The sequence below is a fragment of the Echinococcus granulosus genome (genome assembly GCF_000524195.1).
Source record: "Echinococcus granulosus chromosome Unknown EG_S00010, whole genome shotgun sequence".
Classification (NCBI taxonomy): domain Eukaryota; kingdom Metazoa; phylum Platyhelminthes; class Cestoda; order Cyclophyllidea; family Taeniidae; genus Echinococcus; species Echinococcus granulosus.
The window spans coordinates 127003-146880 of record NW_020170390.1 but is presented as its reverse complement, the minus strand read 5'-3'; the positions used below and the strand labels follow the sequence as shown (position 1 = coordinate 146880).

Here is a 19878-nt window from a genome sequence, read left to right as displayed (position 1 = left end):
GTCATTGCAATTTAAGCAGCTTGAACACACCGAGTGTAATTTCTATTTCAAATCAAGCCTAAAAGTGTATTTTTTTTATATTTTACAATAAGATATTATTGTGCAAGGATTTCAAAAAATGTACAAAGCACCAACAAACTGAAAACGGATTCGACTAACTACTACTGAAGATTATTACTGATGCGTGGACTTCAGCCAATAATAGAAATTACTTCTTTGTCTCACCATCATCTATTTCACCCATTTAGAAAGTAAAATTCAGTTTCATTAGGTGGAAACAGACCAATGTTCAAAAGAGGTGCAGGCAAATGGTCAATCGGTCATAACTTCCTCACATAAACCAATGATGATGCCTAGGTAATGACCTCCTGCAATCCTCCTGTTTAGTGCAAAACTTTATGACACAGTTATTGACACAATCAAGCAAATGTTTCGCAAAGTTATGTAAAGACAGATTCCGAATAATAAAACGAAGCAGCAAAATAAGAGCTGCAACAACTTCGACAGCAATGCAATGTGTACTTTAAAGAAACTTCTATTGGACTATTATTTTCGAAAGCAAAAAGTGCATGATTAAGGCAGCTAAGTACATTGGGAAATTTGGGGCAATGGCAAGTTTTGAAGCAACCCTGGTCAAAAGACATCTGACGAAAAGTTTTCGCTTGATATGGATGGCTAGCCCGAAGATCCTCCAGTTACCTCCATAATTACGAATAAGGAGGGCATGCGAGTTATTGATTGACCTTTAGAACGTCACTTTGGGATGTTGGCGGGTTGGATAATTGCGGTGCTGGTCGCGTCTAGGGCAGATTCGCTGTCAACACAGCCAAACGCTAAGGGGTGCACCAGACCAAGCTGTTTTCTCATTTTGCGGGAGTTGGATAGCGAATTCTTAAAAACCGTTGGGGAAGGGGTCTGCATTGCATACAAAAATGGAACAGAAACGAAAGTTTACAATTTTGAAGAACTTCCTCTCGGCCAATATAGATGCTTTCGAATAAATAGTGAGCCTTTCACCATCATAAAGATGTGTAAGTTATGCAGGTGATGGGCTACTATAATGTATTCTATAACATAAGAGTGCATGTAACTGTTTTAGTAGATCAGAAAAGTCGTACCATTTGACGCGAGGGCATTCCAAGAAGGATATTTTACATAGCTGTTTTTGCGTAGCTTTACTTATGAATAAATGCACCCCGAAATTATGCCATAATAGATTTTATGTTTACGAGGTTAGGATTTTCAACATGTAATTGGGAAGGATTTTCTCTCTGTCAAAAGGTATAAAAACATCATTTTAGCTATTTTTGCTAGCCGATGTCAAAATAATAGAGAATTTGAAACATGACGGTAATCAGGTAGTTAGTTAATTGGTTCTATTTTAATATCATTTGATGCGCCACCCAATATAGGCGCTTAAGAGATGGAGAGAAGTTAAAAACACTTCAATAACAAAACAACTTTAAAGCTCGTATTTGCTCTCATTATATTAATGTCTGATGGCTTCACCTGTTGAGGTGATGGTCCCGCAACGCGGTTTCTTTAAAAGGCAAAATCAATTGTATGATTTTCCATTCCGAATTTTTCAAGAATGTGAAAGGGTCTTAGCTCAAATTTTTTATTGGCAATTAAATAAAAATGGAATTTTAACTTCGGCAACTGGCCTCGTAATACCCAAGTTTTTCTGAAACATGCAAGCGTGCCCACATTTGTGGGTTTTGCGAACGACTTGGCATAAAACCAAACTCGCATAAGGGACAAAAACGCTCTTCAAAACTAGATAAACAAAAGCGCCTTCGTTTAACCCCTCAATGCACCAAAGAAAGTCACAAATCCCGTTTTTGCCCTTAGCACTTAAACCGTACGTGAAACTCATCCCAATGGTGGGTTTGAGAAAACCGCTTAAACTGAATGATGAAATCAGCGTAAAAGTTGCAATATCTGATATCGCATGGACCAAAGAAATCGCAAATTGGGTGCAAGGTATGGAACAGATTCCTCCTGAAGACCGCAATTCCAGCATCCTCATTGGTCGTCGGTATCTCCTTGTTCCACCTGGTCACGATGGCAACCCAACGATCAAGGAACCAGACGGGACTACGTACTTTCAACGCATTACAGCAAACAGAGTAAAAATAAGGCCAGGTTTTTGTGGAACATACCCCCTAATAGCAGAATCAAAAATGTTATCTTTAAAGGAGAACATCCACATCGAGGGTACACATCCTAGTTTGCCAGTTTGTGATGGATAAAGCAACATGTAAACAGCATAAGACTCATTAAAAAGGTGAATAGAAATGCTTTAAATTTTTGCGCTTTACAGGAATCTGTCAAACCCAATTAAATACATCACAAAACTGGGTTTATTGCAGCGGAATCTATCACGAGTGCTACACTAAAAATAACTTTGAACTATAAAATCAAAATGATGTCAGGAGTACAAAGATTTGTTAATTGTATTTTAATAGTAAAAACCCCTGAATAACTTTGATTGTTATAGTTTTGCAATCGTCTTATGCAAATGTTGTGTTAGTTACTGTGTTTGTCACCACTCGAACTGGAAATGCAAGCCAGCTTCTTAAGCATCACTCCAAAGCATTCTCCTCTTCCGTGTACCTATGTGGGATTGTTTTTCTTAATGCATTGTTCCTTCTAATAGATTGTGGATGTGACGTTACATTGAGCATAACATCAGACATTGTATGTTCGCAATCGGATTGCAACTACATTAAAGGCTTGCAAATCATGGTGACCCCATATCAGAATGTCTACAGCTGTTACGTTGACGGTCTCCAGATGAAGTTGAGATGTGAAGTCCTATTGAAGGGTAACGTCCGTCTCTCGTGTTCGGACACAAAAGGTCCAGTCTTGAAAGAGAAGATAGCTATCATTTTCACAGAAGTAAATGGGTGCAAAAGCAGAAATGAAATCACTCTTCCATCATGTGGTAAGGAAAAAACTAAGCCTAGAATTTATAAGTGGTATAGAGCACCACATTGTAACCCATATACCGATGCTGTTAACAGTGAACCTCAGATGTTGTTTGTGTAAGGGTGTAGCATGTGAGCCTATTTCATACTAAATAGTAAAGTAGAGTCAGAGTTTTATGAAAAGGAGTTAAGAAAGCCCATAATTATTATTCGAATGTTCCATAAAACTTACGCTACATTGCTGATTACAGGTATCTGATCCATTTTAGGGCTTAGACGAAAAAGACGTGAAGTTTGTAAGCAGTTGACTTCAAGCAATTTTTTGTTGTTACATCTCTTTACTGTTATAACTGTTTTTCTGGAATACTTTGAATGGAACAAGTATGTGGTAAGATCCTCTATTATGTGTTTTGACGATCACAATTATTCCACCCAAGAAATCTATCTAAAGATTTTGGCTCTTATCCCATCTTCGGCCACTTTTACTGCAATTTGCACAATAATTTCGGTATTGAAACCTAATGAACAAACATTTAGGGTGGTGTACGAATAAACTATTTGCATTCTGTTTAAAATTTTGTTGTATTCCAAGGCAAAACAAATTTGGCCTTAGTTAATGAGTGTTGAAAAAGAAAAATGAATACAGTTATACCATAAGAATGATAAAACTTTTTATTGCGGCAAGGGTCCATTTAAAAAACCTCAGTTTTACGAGAAAGGTGGATTTTTATACATAAAAAGTTGATTGAATGTTTTTGATTATATTTGCATCCGAAATACTCGCTTTGTGGTACTTATGGTTCATTTCACAAATCACTCAAGTCGCCTCACCTAGAGGAGTACAGCTAACATCAGCAGGTGGCTCCATGACTTGCTTTTGGGAGCCGCCTTCCGGTACACCGCCAGCAAAGTATCGCGTTTGGATTAACAACAACGTCGCGACCTACTTGCTCCGCGAGCAGGAACCCTCGCAGCTGTTCGTGTTCATTCCCTCCAAGGATCTTCAATCCGATACGCCGTACTCCTGTCTAGTTGAGGCCTGCTCCGAACTGGGTGAATGCAGTCCCAGGGCTCAGTCAGCCATTATCAGAAGTAATAAAAGGCGTAAGCCGTAACGAGATTAATTTGAATACTGTCATGCGATTCACCGCCTTTGTTACAGCTCCTGTGCTTTTCTCGATTGCGAGCCACCAGCAGTTTCTCAAAGTAGTTTGAACCCAATTTTTTTGGAATTTAACTTAACCTCATGGTAATCTTTCGTTGCTTCTGTAATTTGAAAGAATTACTAATTTTGATGAGGAGCCAGATATGACTCATTATCAACTTCCTTGTTATTATTAACGCAGTCCTTATCAAATGCATAAATGAGTCCATAAGTTCCATTTTATTTAAAATCTTTTTGGAAACCTATCATCTCTTGTTGTTTTACACGTTAGATATTAAAGCTAAAAATGCAAGAAAAGTCAAAAGTTGAAGTACTGCACCGTAAAAAGGTGGCGTTGATGCCCAATTTGACAGAATACCGCGAAATGTGAGAGAATGTGCAAACCACCCCCATGTTTTCGTTATACTTCCCCTTACTCAAAATTCATCTTTGACTTCGCTTTTCCTGCGCAGTTTGAATTCGAGAATCCTTCCTTTTCTACAGGATTACCCGTTCCAATTGGTGTGAGGCTGATTTATGAGAGTGGGGGCTTCCTACGATGCTACTGGGAGCATCCAGTCAAAGTGGACATTCCACTAGTATACTTTCGAACATTCATCTATGTTGGTGGTCAAAAGAAAGAAATTCGACCCCCTACAAGTGCTCAAAAAACAGCAATAGATTTTATCAATGAAAATGTGAAACCCAACAGGGAGTATAGTTGTGAAATAATGGCCTGTTACCGGGAAAATCCCGATCGGTTGGTATGCAGCGATGCTTCCTCAAAATCCACTATGAAAACACCATTTCGACGTAAGTGAAATTCTTTTATGATCACACTATCCCGGTGCCAAAGGGTTGGGAAAGATGGATCTGAGTCTTTGATTCTTAAACGTACATAGGGAAAAATCCCAAATAATAGTTTTGTGAATATGAACCAACTTTGTTTGGACGCATTTCAAACTGCTTATACGGCTTCCGATGACCAACTTTGCAAAGTAGTGCAGTGTTCAAAATTTTTGTCGAATCCTGCTTTTCTAGTTAGTAACATTGGTTACAAAACTATTCAACGCGTAGGAAATTTGTGAGGCCATGCATGCAAATTTGTAGAAATGCCACCAGCTATTCTTTTTAAGAGACAGCTTAAGTCAAAACCATCTTGATCTTATTTTTATCCCGCTTTCTGATTTTTTAGCTCCTTCCATGCCCCTGGATGTCAAACTAACAACACCGAAACCAAGAACCATTCAGATAGCATGGCGAAAACCAGCAAGGGCTGAACTACCCGATCACCTGTTATACGAATTTGTCTTTAAATGGATACCCCAGGAAACGGAATTTCTAATTACGTTTGATCCAAGGAAGGGGAAAGATGGACTGCTTTATCAGCATAACACCACTGAGGACTATCAGCAAGTGGAGGTGAGCATCACCGCCTGCAGTGAAGGAGTCGAAGGAATTGGAGGAGGCTGTTCAGAAGCAGTCAAAGTAAAGGGAACAACTTGGCCGGGGAGTACGTTTCTTTAACTTTTCACTTACGACTTTTCTGTAGACCTAGCAGGCTGGTTGTGTGGAAGGTAAAAATTTTATCTTAAGTACTAAATTAAGATCGTAGTGAAGTCCTTAAATCAGGTACGAAATCCTCCAGACTTGTGTAAAAAGCGATATCACCTTATTTTGCTTTATTATAAGCTATGTAATGATCTGACTGACACTTAATTCCACTTTTTGCATACAAATTAGAGTTTACTTTCCACTGCACTGATTTTTTAAATAAATGCTACTGCCATATTCATGGAATGACAAGTAAAAATGTGTTTTTTTAGACTCTATTTCTTTAGTTTATTTTGAAGGTGCAAAACATTCATTTCTCTTACAAATGTAAAATTAAATAAACAGAAATTAATATTATTTAGCACAAAAAAACTCTTGTCTTGAAGTAAGACCAATTGTCGATTTTCATTTTTACGACCACTCCCATGTAGCTTTGTCGTCAAAACATGTAGGCTTGTCCTAAAAAACACGTCGAATTTTTTTCTAAAAAAGCAGGTCGGATTACTGTAGTAATTCACACCAGTTAATATCAACAGTCTGCTTGATTATCGAAGTGGATGATATGTTCTATGACTATTAAAACCAGTGAATTTGGCCTCTAAGACCAAAAGTTGGCGATATGGTGCTCCGAGGTTTTAGGACGCCGCTTTTGGCCCTGTGGCAATATTTTCCGCTTTGCAGGACTGGAGTCTGTTAAAAAACCAATTGCTGAGATCAGAAACTCTCATGATCTGATTGTGACCTGGGAAGTGCCCAAGAATCCACCAGGAGTGATGGTAAACTACACGGCGACGTTTTATGACGAGCGTCATAATGTGACAATGTCTTGCAGCGTGAAGCACCGGGACTTCGTGCGCACACTCTCTTGCATGATAAAGAATATCACCTACATGAAAGAATACGGGCTTAGTGTGGTTGGTTGCGTTGCACCCAACAGCGATGGAAATGGTGGTGGATGCAGTCCCCCCACCATACGCATGTATCATCAAAATATGCAAGAAAGTAAGAGATTTAGTACATTTTATTTCTTATAAACCAAATAGTAAACAGTGGCATTTGAATGGGAAATTTGCATAAGAAAAATCAAGAATTGTAGACGTATGAATTTTTTACAATGATACTGCCAACAAGAATTATTTATACTTAATTGGTAATACTAAATTGACGCGTTGAAGACTGTTCCTTTCCAGGACCATTACCTCCATCAAATGTCAGTGCTGTGGAAATCGGTGCAGGCCAGTTAGAGGTGACTTTCCAAGTGGACGAGGCGCTACCAGAGAACGCAGCGTATTTTCTGGTGGAGGCGGTGGTGGAGAATAGGACAGTGGCTCTGTGTCGAACAGCCCCCTTAACCGTGGCACATTTTTGCGTCCTGGAGGCTCTCAACAAAAGCGTCAACTATACCATCAGCGTGCGCTCCTGCAATAGGGTTAACGACTCCATGAAGGAACTATGTAGTCCTCCATCGGATCCTGTGTTCGCCAGTGTGCTGATTTCTGGGAGGGCTTTTCAATTGAAGTTTTATGAAGAGCTTTTGCTCTGCTTTGTTGTACACAGTCTCTTCCTAAACTCCCACAAAACATCATAGTTGTATATTCCAACAAAGTAGCAGTAGGACTCTGACGGAACGATGTCGAAGGTCAGGGCTGGACAGATACGTTTGTATTTGACACTAATGTACAGAACAGATAAGAATGGTAAAATAATTTGAAATTCAACTAAGACCTATTTAAGGACTTATATTTTATCGTTCAAAACACAGGTTCGAGGATAGGCCGGTTATGTGCAATGGAAGAGGGAGTGGGTATGAAGATTGAGATCTCCACATCGGTTCTGGTTGTGATGGTTATTTGCTTTTTTGTCTACATCATCCTTATCTGCACCATACTTCGCCGTGCGACACGGGGCAGTCGTGCAACGAGGAAGGAAGTGGGTGCAGAGGCCATGCACCACCATGAAAATCAGTCCAACGCATCCTACGGTGATGCATGGCGTGTGTGCGGGGTAGGTTTAAATTACCCATACGAAGCAAGTCTGATAGCATTGTATAATTATGCTACAGTCGTAAACGCCCTTTCCATTGTTAAAAAGTAGTAGCTCCCTATCATTTTCAGCTTTGCTACTTTTATTCGTGTGCTGCTTGCATTCAATTAATTGAAGTCATACAAGATTCAAGCAGCATAAGTGCTTCCTTACATGTTTTTAGCTTAGCCCTGAAAAATCCCTGAGTGTGGCCCTGCTTCATCTACGCTGCCTCCAGGTCTCTCAAATTTGCTCTCAAGTGAAGACCGCTGAACAGAAAAGGAAACTTTTCAATATCCTTCTTGATTGTATTGCGGTAATTTGTGGCGTGATGACGATAATATTCATAACGGCAACTCATTATACAACTTAGAATACGTTTTCCATTATAGAAGGAAGTAGAAGCTAATCCAGAGGCGAATCACCCATATAAAGCATTGTTGATGGAATTTAAGAAGAGTGAATAAATCTGTCTACAAAAATTACATTTGTTTTTATAATCCAAAATAAAAAAGTAACCAGGGCTATGTAGAGATGGATCGTAACCAAAAACCAAGCGCCACAATCAACTCTATGCAGTAGCCCGTGCTGAAGGATAGGTGGTACTACAATTTAGAATGACTGACCAGAATTAGTTGACATGTTAATAGGGATTCAGACCCAGAGGTGCTACATTTATTTGCCATCTGGAAAGTTACGGAGTAACTTCATAATCTCACTTTGGTCTTTATGTGAGCTTCCATAAAAGGGAGAGGAGAAAGCATATACGGATGATAAGTTTTTGAGATCCCCTGGTAATAATGTGAGCTATACCACCCTGCCGATTGCAATGAGCGACAGCCTAAATAGGTAGCCATAACTACGTCCTTAAACAAAATATGGATAACAGGTTAGTCTCCACTGTTTTATGAACATTATCAGAAAATAGCTCAGACTTAAAGTAATAGTACAACTTAGAATTCTAGTGTAGCGGAATTTCGCCTTTTCATGATGACCACAGCAATAAACGCTGAACCTGTAATATCCTTCTCCCTACGAAAGCACTCGCTATTCAAAACTACTAAGTAGACATTTCAAATATGCCAAGTTCTTAAGGTAATTTGACTTATCTACTTAGCTTTATGAGCAGTAAAAGTTGGTTATTAAGCTAATGGCATTTCATTCCAAAAATTCGAGGGACCATAAAATTCCCTTAAGTTTTTTCCACAGGTGTATTTGTTTAGTCACTTTATTACAAAGAATTTGATGGCCTATTAATTATAGGATGGCGTTACTTAGTTAGCTAAGTTATATGACCTCAAAACAGAGCTTCTGTTTCTCCATCAACCACATGTGTCCCTAAAACTGCGAATTTCGATGATTATAGCCTTCTGTGAGTTGAGCCATTTTTAGCATCCTACATCGCCAAAATGGACTTCTTCGCGCCCCTTTTCAAGCTCTTCGGAGCTCCACCGGGGATGAGTCGAAGCAATGGGTTTCTTCAGGACGTCCTTGGCTCCGGTCTCAGTAATGCCCTCCTTGGAAGGTACATCCACTTTTCAGATGATATGATTATGCTACTTGAAGTTAACCCCCATTTTTAATCACAAGGAAGGAGCTCCTCATTAGAACCATGTTATATTGACCACTTTAAGTTAATTGAATGACACTCATGATGTCTATCACACAGCCGTTGTTTAGAGGCTCAAGATGAGCACTGTTAATCATGGCGTAAAAATTGCTAATAGGATTTCATTCCATATTTACATACATAAATAAATACTGAGCCCGATTTAAAGATAGTTAACCTTGCCGACCCATGTTTAATATAAATCAAGTGTGCCTAAGTTTAGCAGGATCACATACCGTCTTTTGTTTTGGCTTTCTCGCTCCAACCCAAGAATGGCTGATGTACCTGATTATGCAAACGTCCCTGAAATATTAACAGAATGGGCGCCAGTTGATTAAACCATGCATAATAGCGTTTGCTCGTCTTTTGTGATTTTTTTGATCTGCATGGAAGTAGTATCGGTTCTCACGTAAAAAGAGAATTTATGCATTCGACGGATAACAGAATTACAAATGCGTTGAACGAATAGGGCGAAGCATTTGATTGCGGACCTGTTTTTAAATACATATCAAATTCTCGTAATGATTTCGAGAAGCGTAAGATGCTTTGATGCATTTACAATCACAAAAAATATTACTTTATGATGAAAATGCTAGCAAATCAAAGTGCTTGGAGCCCCGAGAATGCAAATAAAAGTGCAACTGCGCAAGAAAGGTAACAATTTCACTTCCCAACCTTTCACCTGAAAACGGCGAACTGGATTAGAGAGCAGTGCGTTCGTGGTCAGATAATACAAAATTCTAGTACGCGATGGTTGGACGTTTCGTGATTTATCTCAAAACCTACGGAGAGCCGATCAATGCGGACCTTCCCACTGAGGGGTATGTGGTCTCTTACCATCATCACATTAAATATCGTCTAGTGCTCCAACCGCAAGCGCATTCTTCCTTGCATCTTAGTCTTACTTTACTATACGCATAAAATTCTAGGTTACAATTTTCATTTCAAACCCGAATTTGTGGAGTGTTGACATCCGGGAAATGTAAAATAAGCGTCTTTTTTTCAAAAGTTGTAATAAAAACACTTGTATGTCACGGAGAATTTTAAAAAAAGTTAAATCTAAGTCATTTACAATGTCGAATGCTGCTGGAGATCTCCATTTGGAAACTTAATCAACTCAGCGCAAATCCATTGCTCAGTGAGCTACCCTGAATAATATGTGTAATTCGAGTGCTTATTCTTATATGTTTTTAACCTTTTTTTTTATTATTACATCAGAAATGGACGCAAGAAAATGTCTTATCACTAATATAAAACAAGGCAAAATATACGCGATGTTGAATTCTAATTCCCAGGCAGTCATAGTATGGGTTAACTACCACCATATGTCAGGGCGGTGAAGATTCATTCGAATGCTTTTCAGCTTTAAATAATTGCATTGAGACTAAACTCATTGAGACCATACTTTTTAATAGTGAGAATTTATGGGTTTTTAAGTAACTGAGAACCTACCAAAGTATATGTTGATGCGAAATGAGCCAAATGTATTGGCTTAAAATGTGAAGAATAGCGGTACGTTAAGCAGACGTTGGATTGCTTTAAACACTGTCGAGGCATTACACATATGTTAAACATTTACCACAGGCAACACGTGACAATACACTGGCCTAAATTACAGGTTCCTTCCTCTGCACTTACTTCATTCGGGTCTAGGCTTCTCCTCAAGATGTGTGGCAGTTGATTTAGTCCGTAATTTGACACAAATAAACTGTGCAAGTTTGTGTATTTTATAACTCATACTCCATGAGGCACGCCAAGAGAATTTACCTGAAATAGTGTTAATCATTTTATCCATTTTCTATATTTTGCACCACATGTAATTAAGACTTTGCAGAATGGGTAGAGGCAAATTTAGTCAGCAATAAAATAGCATAGAATAATTTGTAATTCGATAAATTTTGTCTCAGAGGGACGTCTTTCAGTGTAGGAAAAGTGGCGGAAGGTTGGAGAATTTTTGTAAAAATTACGCTACTGGAAAGTGAGTGCTGGAAAACACTTACGCGAGGGCAGATATTTCAACGAAGTTACTCCAGCAGAACCCTATTACTTTTAATGGCAATAGGAAATACGTGGGTGAGTAAAAAAGCTAGCATCATATAAAACCACCAATGTTTAGGAGATTGAAAAACATCCAGAAATGGGAGAGCCGTAAGCAGCTCTCTACTTATATTCTTGTGCCTTTCGGATAACAGATTTTTTGGAATCACTCAAATAAGGCGTTTAATAATCGGATTGAGAATGTTCTAATTGCGCCAACAAACATTATGTAATTTCTCCTGGTGGAAAAAATACATCTGTGCTCAAAGTAGATTTACGGCGATCATTCCGTTGCTTTTGAATCACTCCTCCTCCTCATTCTGTTGGGAGTTATAAAGCAATCAGGCATCAATCACCCTTGTCTTGCTGTTTATTTACGTTAAGTAACTTTCATTTTAACTACATTTATCTTCAACGAAAATGTACTTTTGTACCGAGTGAGGAGGTTTATGTTGCTAGCTACGCAGTCCGTGTGTTGCAATCTTTATTAAGTTTGGTAACATATCCTTCAAAATACGCTTACACACAATCTCATAAATGTACTAATCACCTTGCTGTCAACTACAGTTTTTCTTTCATTAACCTTCCAGATTTTTATTCTGGCAAAGCTATTTGCTGACCCACTAAACACGGAGCAATTTATCAGCCACCTTAGCGGAAATCCCTTCATTATCTCAAATAATTGCCCACACAATACTTGTTTTCAGGCCTTTGACGGAATACTTATCTGCTAACGGGACAAGGCATGTAGCAAAATAACAAGACCATCCACCATCCATTTATAAATACTGTATTTGACCCTCACACACATCTAAATTAGCCCGTAGACCAAAATTTTGTTGCAACACGTTTTTCTTATATTCACATTAATTTAGAGCTCTGGGGCTTCTATCCAACCACGGTTTAAAATTAAATTCCAAGCACGTTATCAGAAAAAAAACGTATGGTTTTAAAGTTCCTAGCAAAAATTTAGGATCTCAGTAAAAGCGTAGGATAGCGGTGGAGTTAATGTATCAGCTTAACAAAGTATTCACAAATGACTCGAAAAAGTTTCAGTCAACAAAAATGATGTACATCCAAGTGTGCTGCGACACAGAGGCTTAAACGAATAAGTTGAGGCCCTCACAAACGTGTTGCTAATCATTTTGATCGTCAAAGTTTCGCACCTGAATAGACGGAGAAGTAAAAGCTTGGCAAATGAAGGATAGTTTGAAATCTCAAAGAATTTTAGTTCTGAAACCGGAGTCGACTGCTGCTTAAACTTCATTTTGAAGCATAATTAACTGTTGTATTTCCGTGTAGAGCTGCCGAACAGATGATATCGCGACCTGGTATAAATGTTGGGTATGTATAAATTATACAACCTTACCAAACTCTTTGTCTGTTTTTCTTTAGTAAATATTCTGGATTTGCTCACCTAATAGTAGGGTTCTACCTTACGGAAAAGACGTTTACTTTAGCGTTTCAGGTTTCGCCAACATGGACGGTTTTGAAATAAAATCGGCTAGTAGAATTAAATGGCCTCGAAAATTTTGGCATGAGATAAAAAAGTTTATTATTTCGACTTTTTTGCCAAGTTAATTGTAGGGTTATCAAAGCGCATGGGATTAAAACTAATAGCTGATAATTGTAGCCGTGGTATTAAAAGGGGATGGATATTTGTTTGTTAGCCAGCTATAAGGGAAGTGTTAATCTGCTAAGGCAGTGCTTTACATAACCTATGTGCAAAAAAGCGTCTCATTACTTTGCGACGTCCATGCAAAATTTCCACAAATTATTATCTCACTCTTGTGCTCGGAGGAAATGGAATCATGTACTCCTCTATTTGAAGTTGTTAACAGAGCAGAAGGTACTCTTGTACGAGTGTACGTGTCTGACGGAATTATCCAAATTCATTTGTTAAAATGACAGGTTTGCCCCGGACATCACTTCACAACTGGCTCCCAACTACCTTGGAAACAGTAAATGGTAGGTTCCCCGCCAAGACCACTGAATTCGAGCGCTTACGCCAAGTTAACCTTTGTTAAAATACTAACCCTTGTATTACCGGAAGTCTCCAACTATTTTATGTGAGTGTGAAAATGGAACAAAATTTGTTTCCTTCTTTATTATTAGCTAATAACTCGCGGTTATAGAATAAAAGAGGGAACTTGGCCGGTGATATGACTCGATGATAGTTAAAATGGGCATGTCTTGCTGGCAAGGAGTAAAATTAGCGCTAATATGATTGTGTGAGTTCAAAATGTTGACAAAACTGCTTAAAACAACATTTTGCAATGCCTTATCAAATCGCAAATGCAATATTTGTATTTGAAGTGTCGTCAAGGCAAATGATCAGCGATGCAATTTTATGATCCGTATGAAGTATAAATGCATTAAATCCTCCTTTTTTTCAAAACCTAAGCGAAAATTTGCACAAATAAAGCCGTTCAAAAAAGAGTGAAATTCATATAACTTGCTGTAAGCAACGGCTCCTCTTTTGGAATTTTAAACGTGTTTGCCACAGTGTTTGCAGGGACTTCGGTTTTAAATTATCCTTTGTGACTCGAATACACTAAGTAAAACAAAACATACGTTATATTTTACTCATCTAATGACACTCATAGCAAGTGAAAGGTAAGGAATCATACGTGCAAGTTTGCCTTTGTTTGGTCATTTACCACTGGTAGATCGCAATTTCATTGACGTCGCATTTTTAATTTACTCAACTATTTAGGCGGCGGCTTTCAGTTCCTGACACTTTTGACCAGGAGATCAAACTTCTGTTAAGGGGAGGCCAGTCACTCTGAAGTGCAGTTGGTTCAATAGGCGGTTTTACAGCAAAAATTGAGTGCATGAAAGTGGTCAGCCATTTCGGGAGAATAGAATTTAAAGTCTGAATAAAATTGCTGGTGGGAGCCTTGCTTCACAGAGCTACTGATACACACATGCATAAAAAATGCAATTCTCCTTAAATGACAGCCAGCAGGGTCCCGATTCTTTCTAATACTTTCACAGTTGTAGTAACTTAATTGTCCAACCAGCCGCATATGTATAGAATCTTATTTTAACCTAATCTGCTATGCAAAATCACGACGTGCTGTTGATTGTTACTACGGTTGTGATTCTAACTTCCCGATGTCACCAAAATGAGCTGATATGAGGTAAAATTTAACTTGTAAATAAATATACTTTATCAACATTGCAGGCTGCTCCTATCAACGTTTGTGAATCAAGTATGCCTGCTTTTTATGAGTTAAATTTATCATTTCCTACCCCAGTATACCTTGCCGGTATACTTTGCCTAGGATTTCGAAGGATTGCCCAGGAAATAGGTTCACGCAGTTTTGTTTTTTATCATTAACCGGTAATTCTACTGAATAAATCATCAATTTTAATTCCCAACATATAGTGCTGCCTTTTATGACTCAAACTAGACATGAGTTTACCATTTTAGGGGTCCTGTGAAAAGTGGTCAAGCTTCCAATAACCCTGGTGAGAATGGGTAGGTGGAATTTAAAAAACAAGGCCTTTTTATTTACTACGTTTAATTTATTTTGAATGCCGCAAGTACTGATAGTCTGGGTGACAAGTTATGTCTCACACAGAGGGCACACATTTCGGCTCGGGCCTTGTCTGATTTATTTGGGCTTCAACAGCCTTCTCAGCCATCCAAGGAAGCAAACGGTCTAACCAGGCAGAAAATAAAAGTCACCATGTAAAATCAAACGGTCCTTTGTGCCGAAACACTAGAACTGTAAATGCTTTAAATTAGGCTATTTTCCGCAAAAAACATCCAAGGATGGCCACAGCTGCTATCTACGACCCAGATACGCACCAGCGGCGAAGCGTATAAACGCTTTTGCCTGTTACGTTTCCTTCAGCGCTAGAGACCCCTCAATGCATTGGCATTCTAAAGCAGTGGGCTTTCACTGCTTTTATGTGGCCTATCCTGTGGATGCAACCACTCTTTCATCGAATGCACAACTTTATCATTCCCAATTTATGCAACATACCGGTTTGTAATTAGTCACATAAGCCTTAGAAAATTTCATTCTAAGTGATTCACGTAAATAAGCGTTTAAAGTAACAGTTCTGGAAGCTTTGCGAGAACCTTTATGCTTTAGTTATTCTACGGTTTGTTGCTCGATTAATCTGTTTAATGACACTTTAAAAAATAGATTGGATCAAGATATGAGGATTCAGGCAGGAATGAGTCAGGAGCCTCAGAGGTACGTTTGAAATATTTGCTAAAATGTCTGAAACGTGTGTCCCTCTTGCTGGAAGTCCATGTAAATCCTAGAAAACTCAAATTATTTTATCGAGTAAATGGACCTAATTGCCCTACCTGCTGCGCTGCCTACAGTGAATGTTCAAATAGACCACTAGTGGAGAAGATTACTGAATAAACAACCGCCAAAAAATTACGATTAATAAGAGGTTTAATGTATTTTCAGAGGCAACAGCTTCGTTGACAGCATGCTTTCCATATTCGACTCAAATAATGACGGATTTTTAACCAAAGTCGAGGCTAGGAAGGCCGCCTCGCAATTTGACATCGGATCTCGTGAGCTCAAAGTAGGTTACCTCTAGTAAATCAAATTAAATTCTCCCTTTCTATACTGATTTAAATACCGTTGCTGCTATTTGCAAGCCTTGATTACTTGAGGAATCTTTCCATTCACATAATTTCAAAATAACTTATCCGCGACTAATGCGAGGCCGAGGAGACGGGGTGTGCAGATTGAATCGGCCCCTTGGACCCAATCCTTTTGGTTTAAAAGTATTGAATCCTTCGGTCACTAGTACCACTTAATTGTGGTGCATTATAAATAATCAGCAGTTTAACTAACGGTTGTTTATGTATCTGATGATGGGAAATAGTAAACTTAAATGATGTAAAATTCCGTTTTGTTTTAAATCGACCGATTCTACGCTCTACGGATTCTTATATTGCTTTTCCTCCCACTATTAACGTCCCTTAACGTATCGCTTTTACTTAGACCATAGATTAAGAAAATCACTTAAAAATTAAACCTTTTAATATGCCATGTTTATTTCATGTATTTGGCTACTGAGTCATTTATTGTCTTAACCTACAGGGAGCTTTGAACACAATTGGGATTGATAAAAAGGAGGACAATATTCCCCTTGATTCAATGAGTGAACAGATTAAACGCATTTGTGTGGAAAAATTTAAGTAGGTCATTTTTTGCTACAATAGCACTACTAGCATTTTTTATTTACTGATAGATCCCTAGTCTGATCAATTTTCCTTAGGCAAACATTAACATTTCCCAGAACCTTAACGCAAGACAGAGCAAATTACATTTAATATAAAACCTTAAACCCAGTGCAGATAGAGCCATTCATTTGCGCCGACAAATAGTCGTTTTCAGCGTCGACCAGTGCTGACAAGCCGGTCTTGCAGCTACGACGCTTGTGCACAGGGTGCTATCACTCCCCATGCAATGCCATGACAGCTCGGAGACAGCCATGCACGAAATTCAATTTGGAACTTTACATGAAACCTCGATGCTAGTATGTGGAGTTAGCTCAAAGGTTACTCGTAATTTTATTATCATTCTCACATTTAAGTTAGAATGAGTTAATGAAGAAATTCTTACTATAAATAGTAGCTCTTCACTCAGTTTACCCCCCTTCAACCATAGAAAATAAATAGTATAATACGAACTTTCCCCTGTGATCTTTTCGATGCTCTTAGTTACTAATAGCCAAGTCCGAAACCCTCAAAATTCCTCCTTATACACTACTTTGATTTCGCTTTGTTGTAGCAGTGGGAACCTGCTGTCAGTTATTCCGCGGTCGTCTGTCGCACAAATTGTTAGAATATTCAATTGTACCTAGTATAATGGTGCAGTAAGCATACTCACTCGAATTTTACTTGTTTGCTGCTGTACTAAGCTAACGCGGTGTACATGGAAACTGAAAAAGCAAATGGGCTTCTAAAACAGTTTGTAAGCGCTTAAGCCTTACCGACAGTTATACTAATGGGAATAATGCAAATTTTAGGAAAACTGCATTCAAACACTTCTTCAGCTATATGGATTCGGACAAGTCCGGAACAATTTCATTGGATGAGGTTTTGTCAGCGATTCAAGCCTTCAATATGCCGGCTTCAATTAGTCTTGCGAGGCAAATCTTCGATTCTGTGGACTCAAACAAGGACGGCGAAATAGATCTCAAAGAATTTCTAGCGTTCCTCGCCTCCGTCAAGGATACATGTTAGAACTTTAGACTTCAGCATTCCTACATGGAACTCGCACATTCACAAAACTCTTATTCCATCACGTAGCCTTATCGATATGTTCCATCAAGGCTTTGGACACCAAGAGTCTGCCATTTAAGATAAACTTGAAAAAAAAACCTTGAATATCACTGAACAAGCACACAGTAGTCTTTGCATGAATATCTACTCATATTTTTCCATGCCATCTATCGCCTTTGAAATCAAATGAATTTTCATGGCAATTAAAAATAGGTTTGATTTTTGGGAGACAAGATTGTACGAATAAGTACTTCCATTGGACATTTATAATTCGCCAGTAAAGGATTGTGAAGTATTTTGCACAATTCTCACGCCACCGTTTGTTTACCTTAATAACTATAAAAGCGTTATTAACCTGATTCACCATCGTGCCCAGCTTTACGTAGGATGGAGATATCATTGGTCAGAAGCCGACCAACACGCGCGACCGTGCATGCCATAAAAATCGCATTAGCTTCCACAAGTAAGAAACGCTAACAACAGAACGCATGTGTGGGATTGGCTTAACTTTGGCCTCCACTCTTCAAATTTCGTTGGCAGAAGTCATCCCCATGGTAAATGACAGTAGCCTCAACCAAAATACCAGCTTTTCCAACACCACCAGAGCCAGTTCAAGTGGCCCCGACATACTAAGCCTTCACTTCAGTATTTGGTTGATTGTCCTCCTCAGTCTGACCTCACTTTTTGCCATTTGGTTTATCCTCTGCGGCCTCTTTCGACGCGCTGACGCCTACCGAACGCCGTTCCCGGGACTTGGCGATGGGGGATACACTTTCGGAGGTTTGGACGACGCGGCGTTCGGAGAAGGAGGCGGGACTGGGAGCCTCTTCGGTGGCATGCACTTCGACGGGGATGTATAGATTTCGCTTATTGAATGCATATTCAGGCGATTGCATTTCTATTTTCATTAAATAAAATGCCGTAAACCCAACACCTTGACTTTATTTATGTGACTAAAAGCTAGAACAGCAGCGTTTTTATAGATTGCTCACTCAGATATGGCGTCCAAGACGCTTCAGAGATTACCTTTTGTAAGCAATTCCTTTCTACGCGCTGCAATGCACCAGCCTAAGCGATCATTCGGACGCTCAGAAACATATTTCAAACACTACTATACTTTAACTTCAATTTACCGTTATTGCTACGTAGAAATAAGGGTATTTCTGCAAGAAATGCGTCCACCTCATTGTGTGAACATATGACAAACGTGGTGCCGAAATTGAAGCAATACGAACCTAGTATTCACCTTACCCAATAAGCGCCTTTTCCCATCAGTTTAGTGATGGTTTACCCATTTACGCCTTAGAAGTAACATGTAGTACTGCTATTATATTACCCGTATAACATTTATCACAATCATATGGATTCCTATTTATTGGTGGTGTAATGCAACGGATCATTAAAGACTGAAAATAAAAAAATAGGAATTCGAAAGCACAAATAATTAATCAACACTGAGATGTAGATTAAGCATTTCAGTATTCATCAAGATTCCAAACAAAGAACATGTCAGATGAAGGACAAATGAACTTCTAAGAAAGACGGCAATGTAAAGCTGAGGAGTGAAAAGACGGAGCTACCCTCCAGTATCCACCAAAGGCTCCGGATAACCACGCTAAGACCAATGTGAACATTTTACGTGTTTCACACAAGAGCGACAAAATTCTGAATTGACACGTTGTTCAGTTGGAATGAGGAAATTTTAATGAAAAGAATACGTTGTTAAGGTCATTGCGAAACCATTAAAAACCCGAGAGATACGAGTTCTAACCCGTTTCCAAAAATCGTGAATAAAAGCGCCTCATGGCAGATTAAGTGGTCTAATGTTAAGATTGCCAAGTTTTAACGTTCTAAGTAGAAAAATCACTTTTAATGCCAAAAATGCCCGACTTTTGGTCTTTCCTTGTTCTTTCTTTTCAGGTATTCTAAATTTTTCTTTCAGGGCAGACTACTTTATTTGGGTGCATACTCTAAAACAAAGGCTCATCAATAACAATGTGATTCATCTCAAAAGGTTATGAATTACTCGTTCTGCGCCATCACCTAAACCCATTAAACGATATTGCGAAAAATACTACCAGTTGTTTCAAAATATCAAAAAATAGCTGTCTGCGCAGGTACTGAACCCTACACAAACTTGGATCGCGATAAACAACTTCAAGGCACGCTACAAATGCCGGACGAGCAAATGTCAGGCGAAATACTGGACGTCGACACAATTCCCCTTGCCTATGGTAAGTGGAACTTTTTCAGCCCAGCTCCCTATTGTCAATGATACCCTGCATCTCTGCTGTAGACTGTTATCATTACCAAC

The 19878-nt window shown here is 38.8% G+C and overlaps 3 protein-coding genes across 3 annotated transcripts; all 3 read left to right on the top strand. All coding sequences in view use genetic code 11, as the record gives it.

Annotated features, from left to right (window-relative positions):
- Positions 1–3796: 3796 nt before the first annotated feature.
- On the top strand, positions 3797–8023 carry EGR_02217 (Usher syndrome 2A (autosomal recessive, mild); the record flags this gene model as incomplete). The annotated part of the gene is made up of 7 exons (XM_024491466.1): positions 3797–4034; positions 4579–4887; positions 5270–5587; positions 6310–6630; positions 6819–7112; positions 7391–7632; positions 7835–8023. 7 exons carry the CDS (start codon positions 3797–3799, stop codon positions 8021–8023), a joined length of 1911 nt encoding a protein of 636 aa, XP_024353972.1.
- Positions 8024–15487: 7464 nt separating this feature from the next.
- On the top strand, positions 15488–17525 carry EGR_02216 (Calcium-dependent protein kinase 3; the record flags this gene model as incomplete). The annotated part of the gene is made up of 4 exons (XM_024491465.1): positions 15488–15507; positions 15733–15853; positions 16378–16475; positions 17309–17525. 4 exons carry the CDS (start codon positions 15488–15490, stop codon positions 17523–17525), a joined length of 456 nt encoding a protein of 151 aa, XP_024353971.1.
- A 527-nt stretch (positions 17526–18052) lies between these two features.
- EGR_02215 (hypothetical protein) lies at positions 18053–18424 on the top strand (the record flags this gene model as incomplete). The annotated part of the gene is made up of 1 exon (XM_024491464.1): positions 18053–18424. The coding sequence occupies one exon, from the start codon at positions 18053–18055 to the stop codon at positions 18422–18424; it is 372 nt and encodes a 123-aa protein (XP_024353970.1).
- Between the last annotated feature and the right edge of the window lie 1454 nt (positions 18425–19878).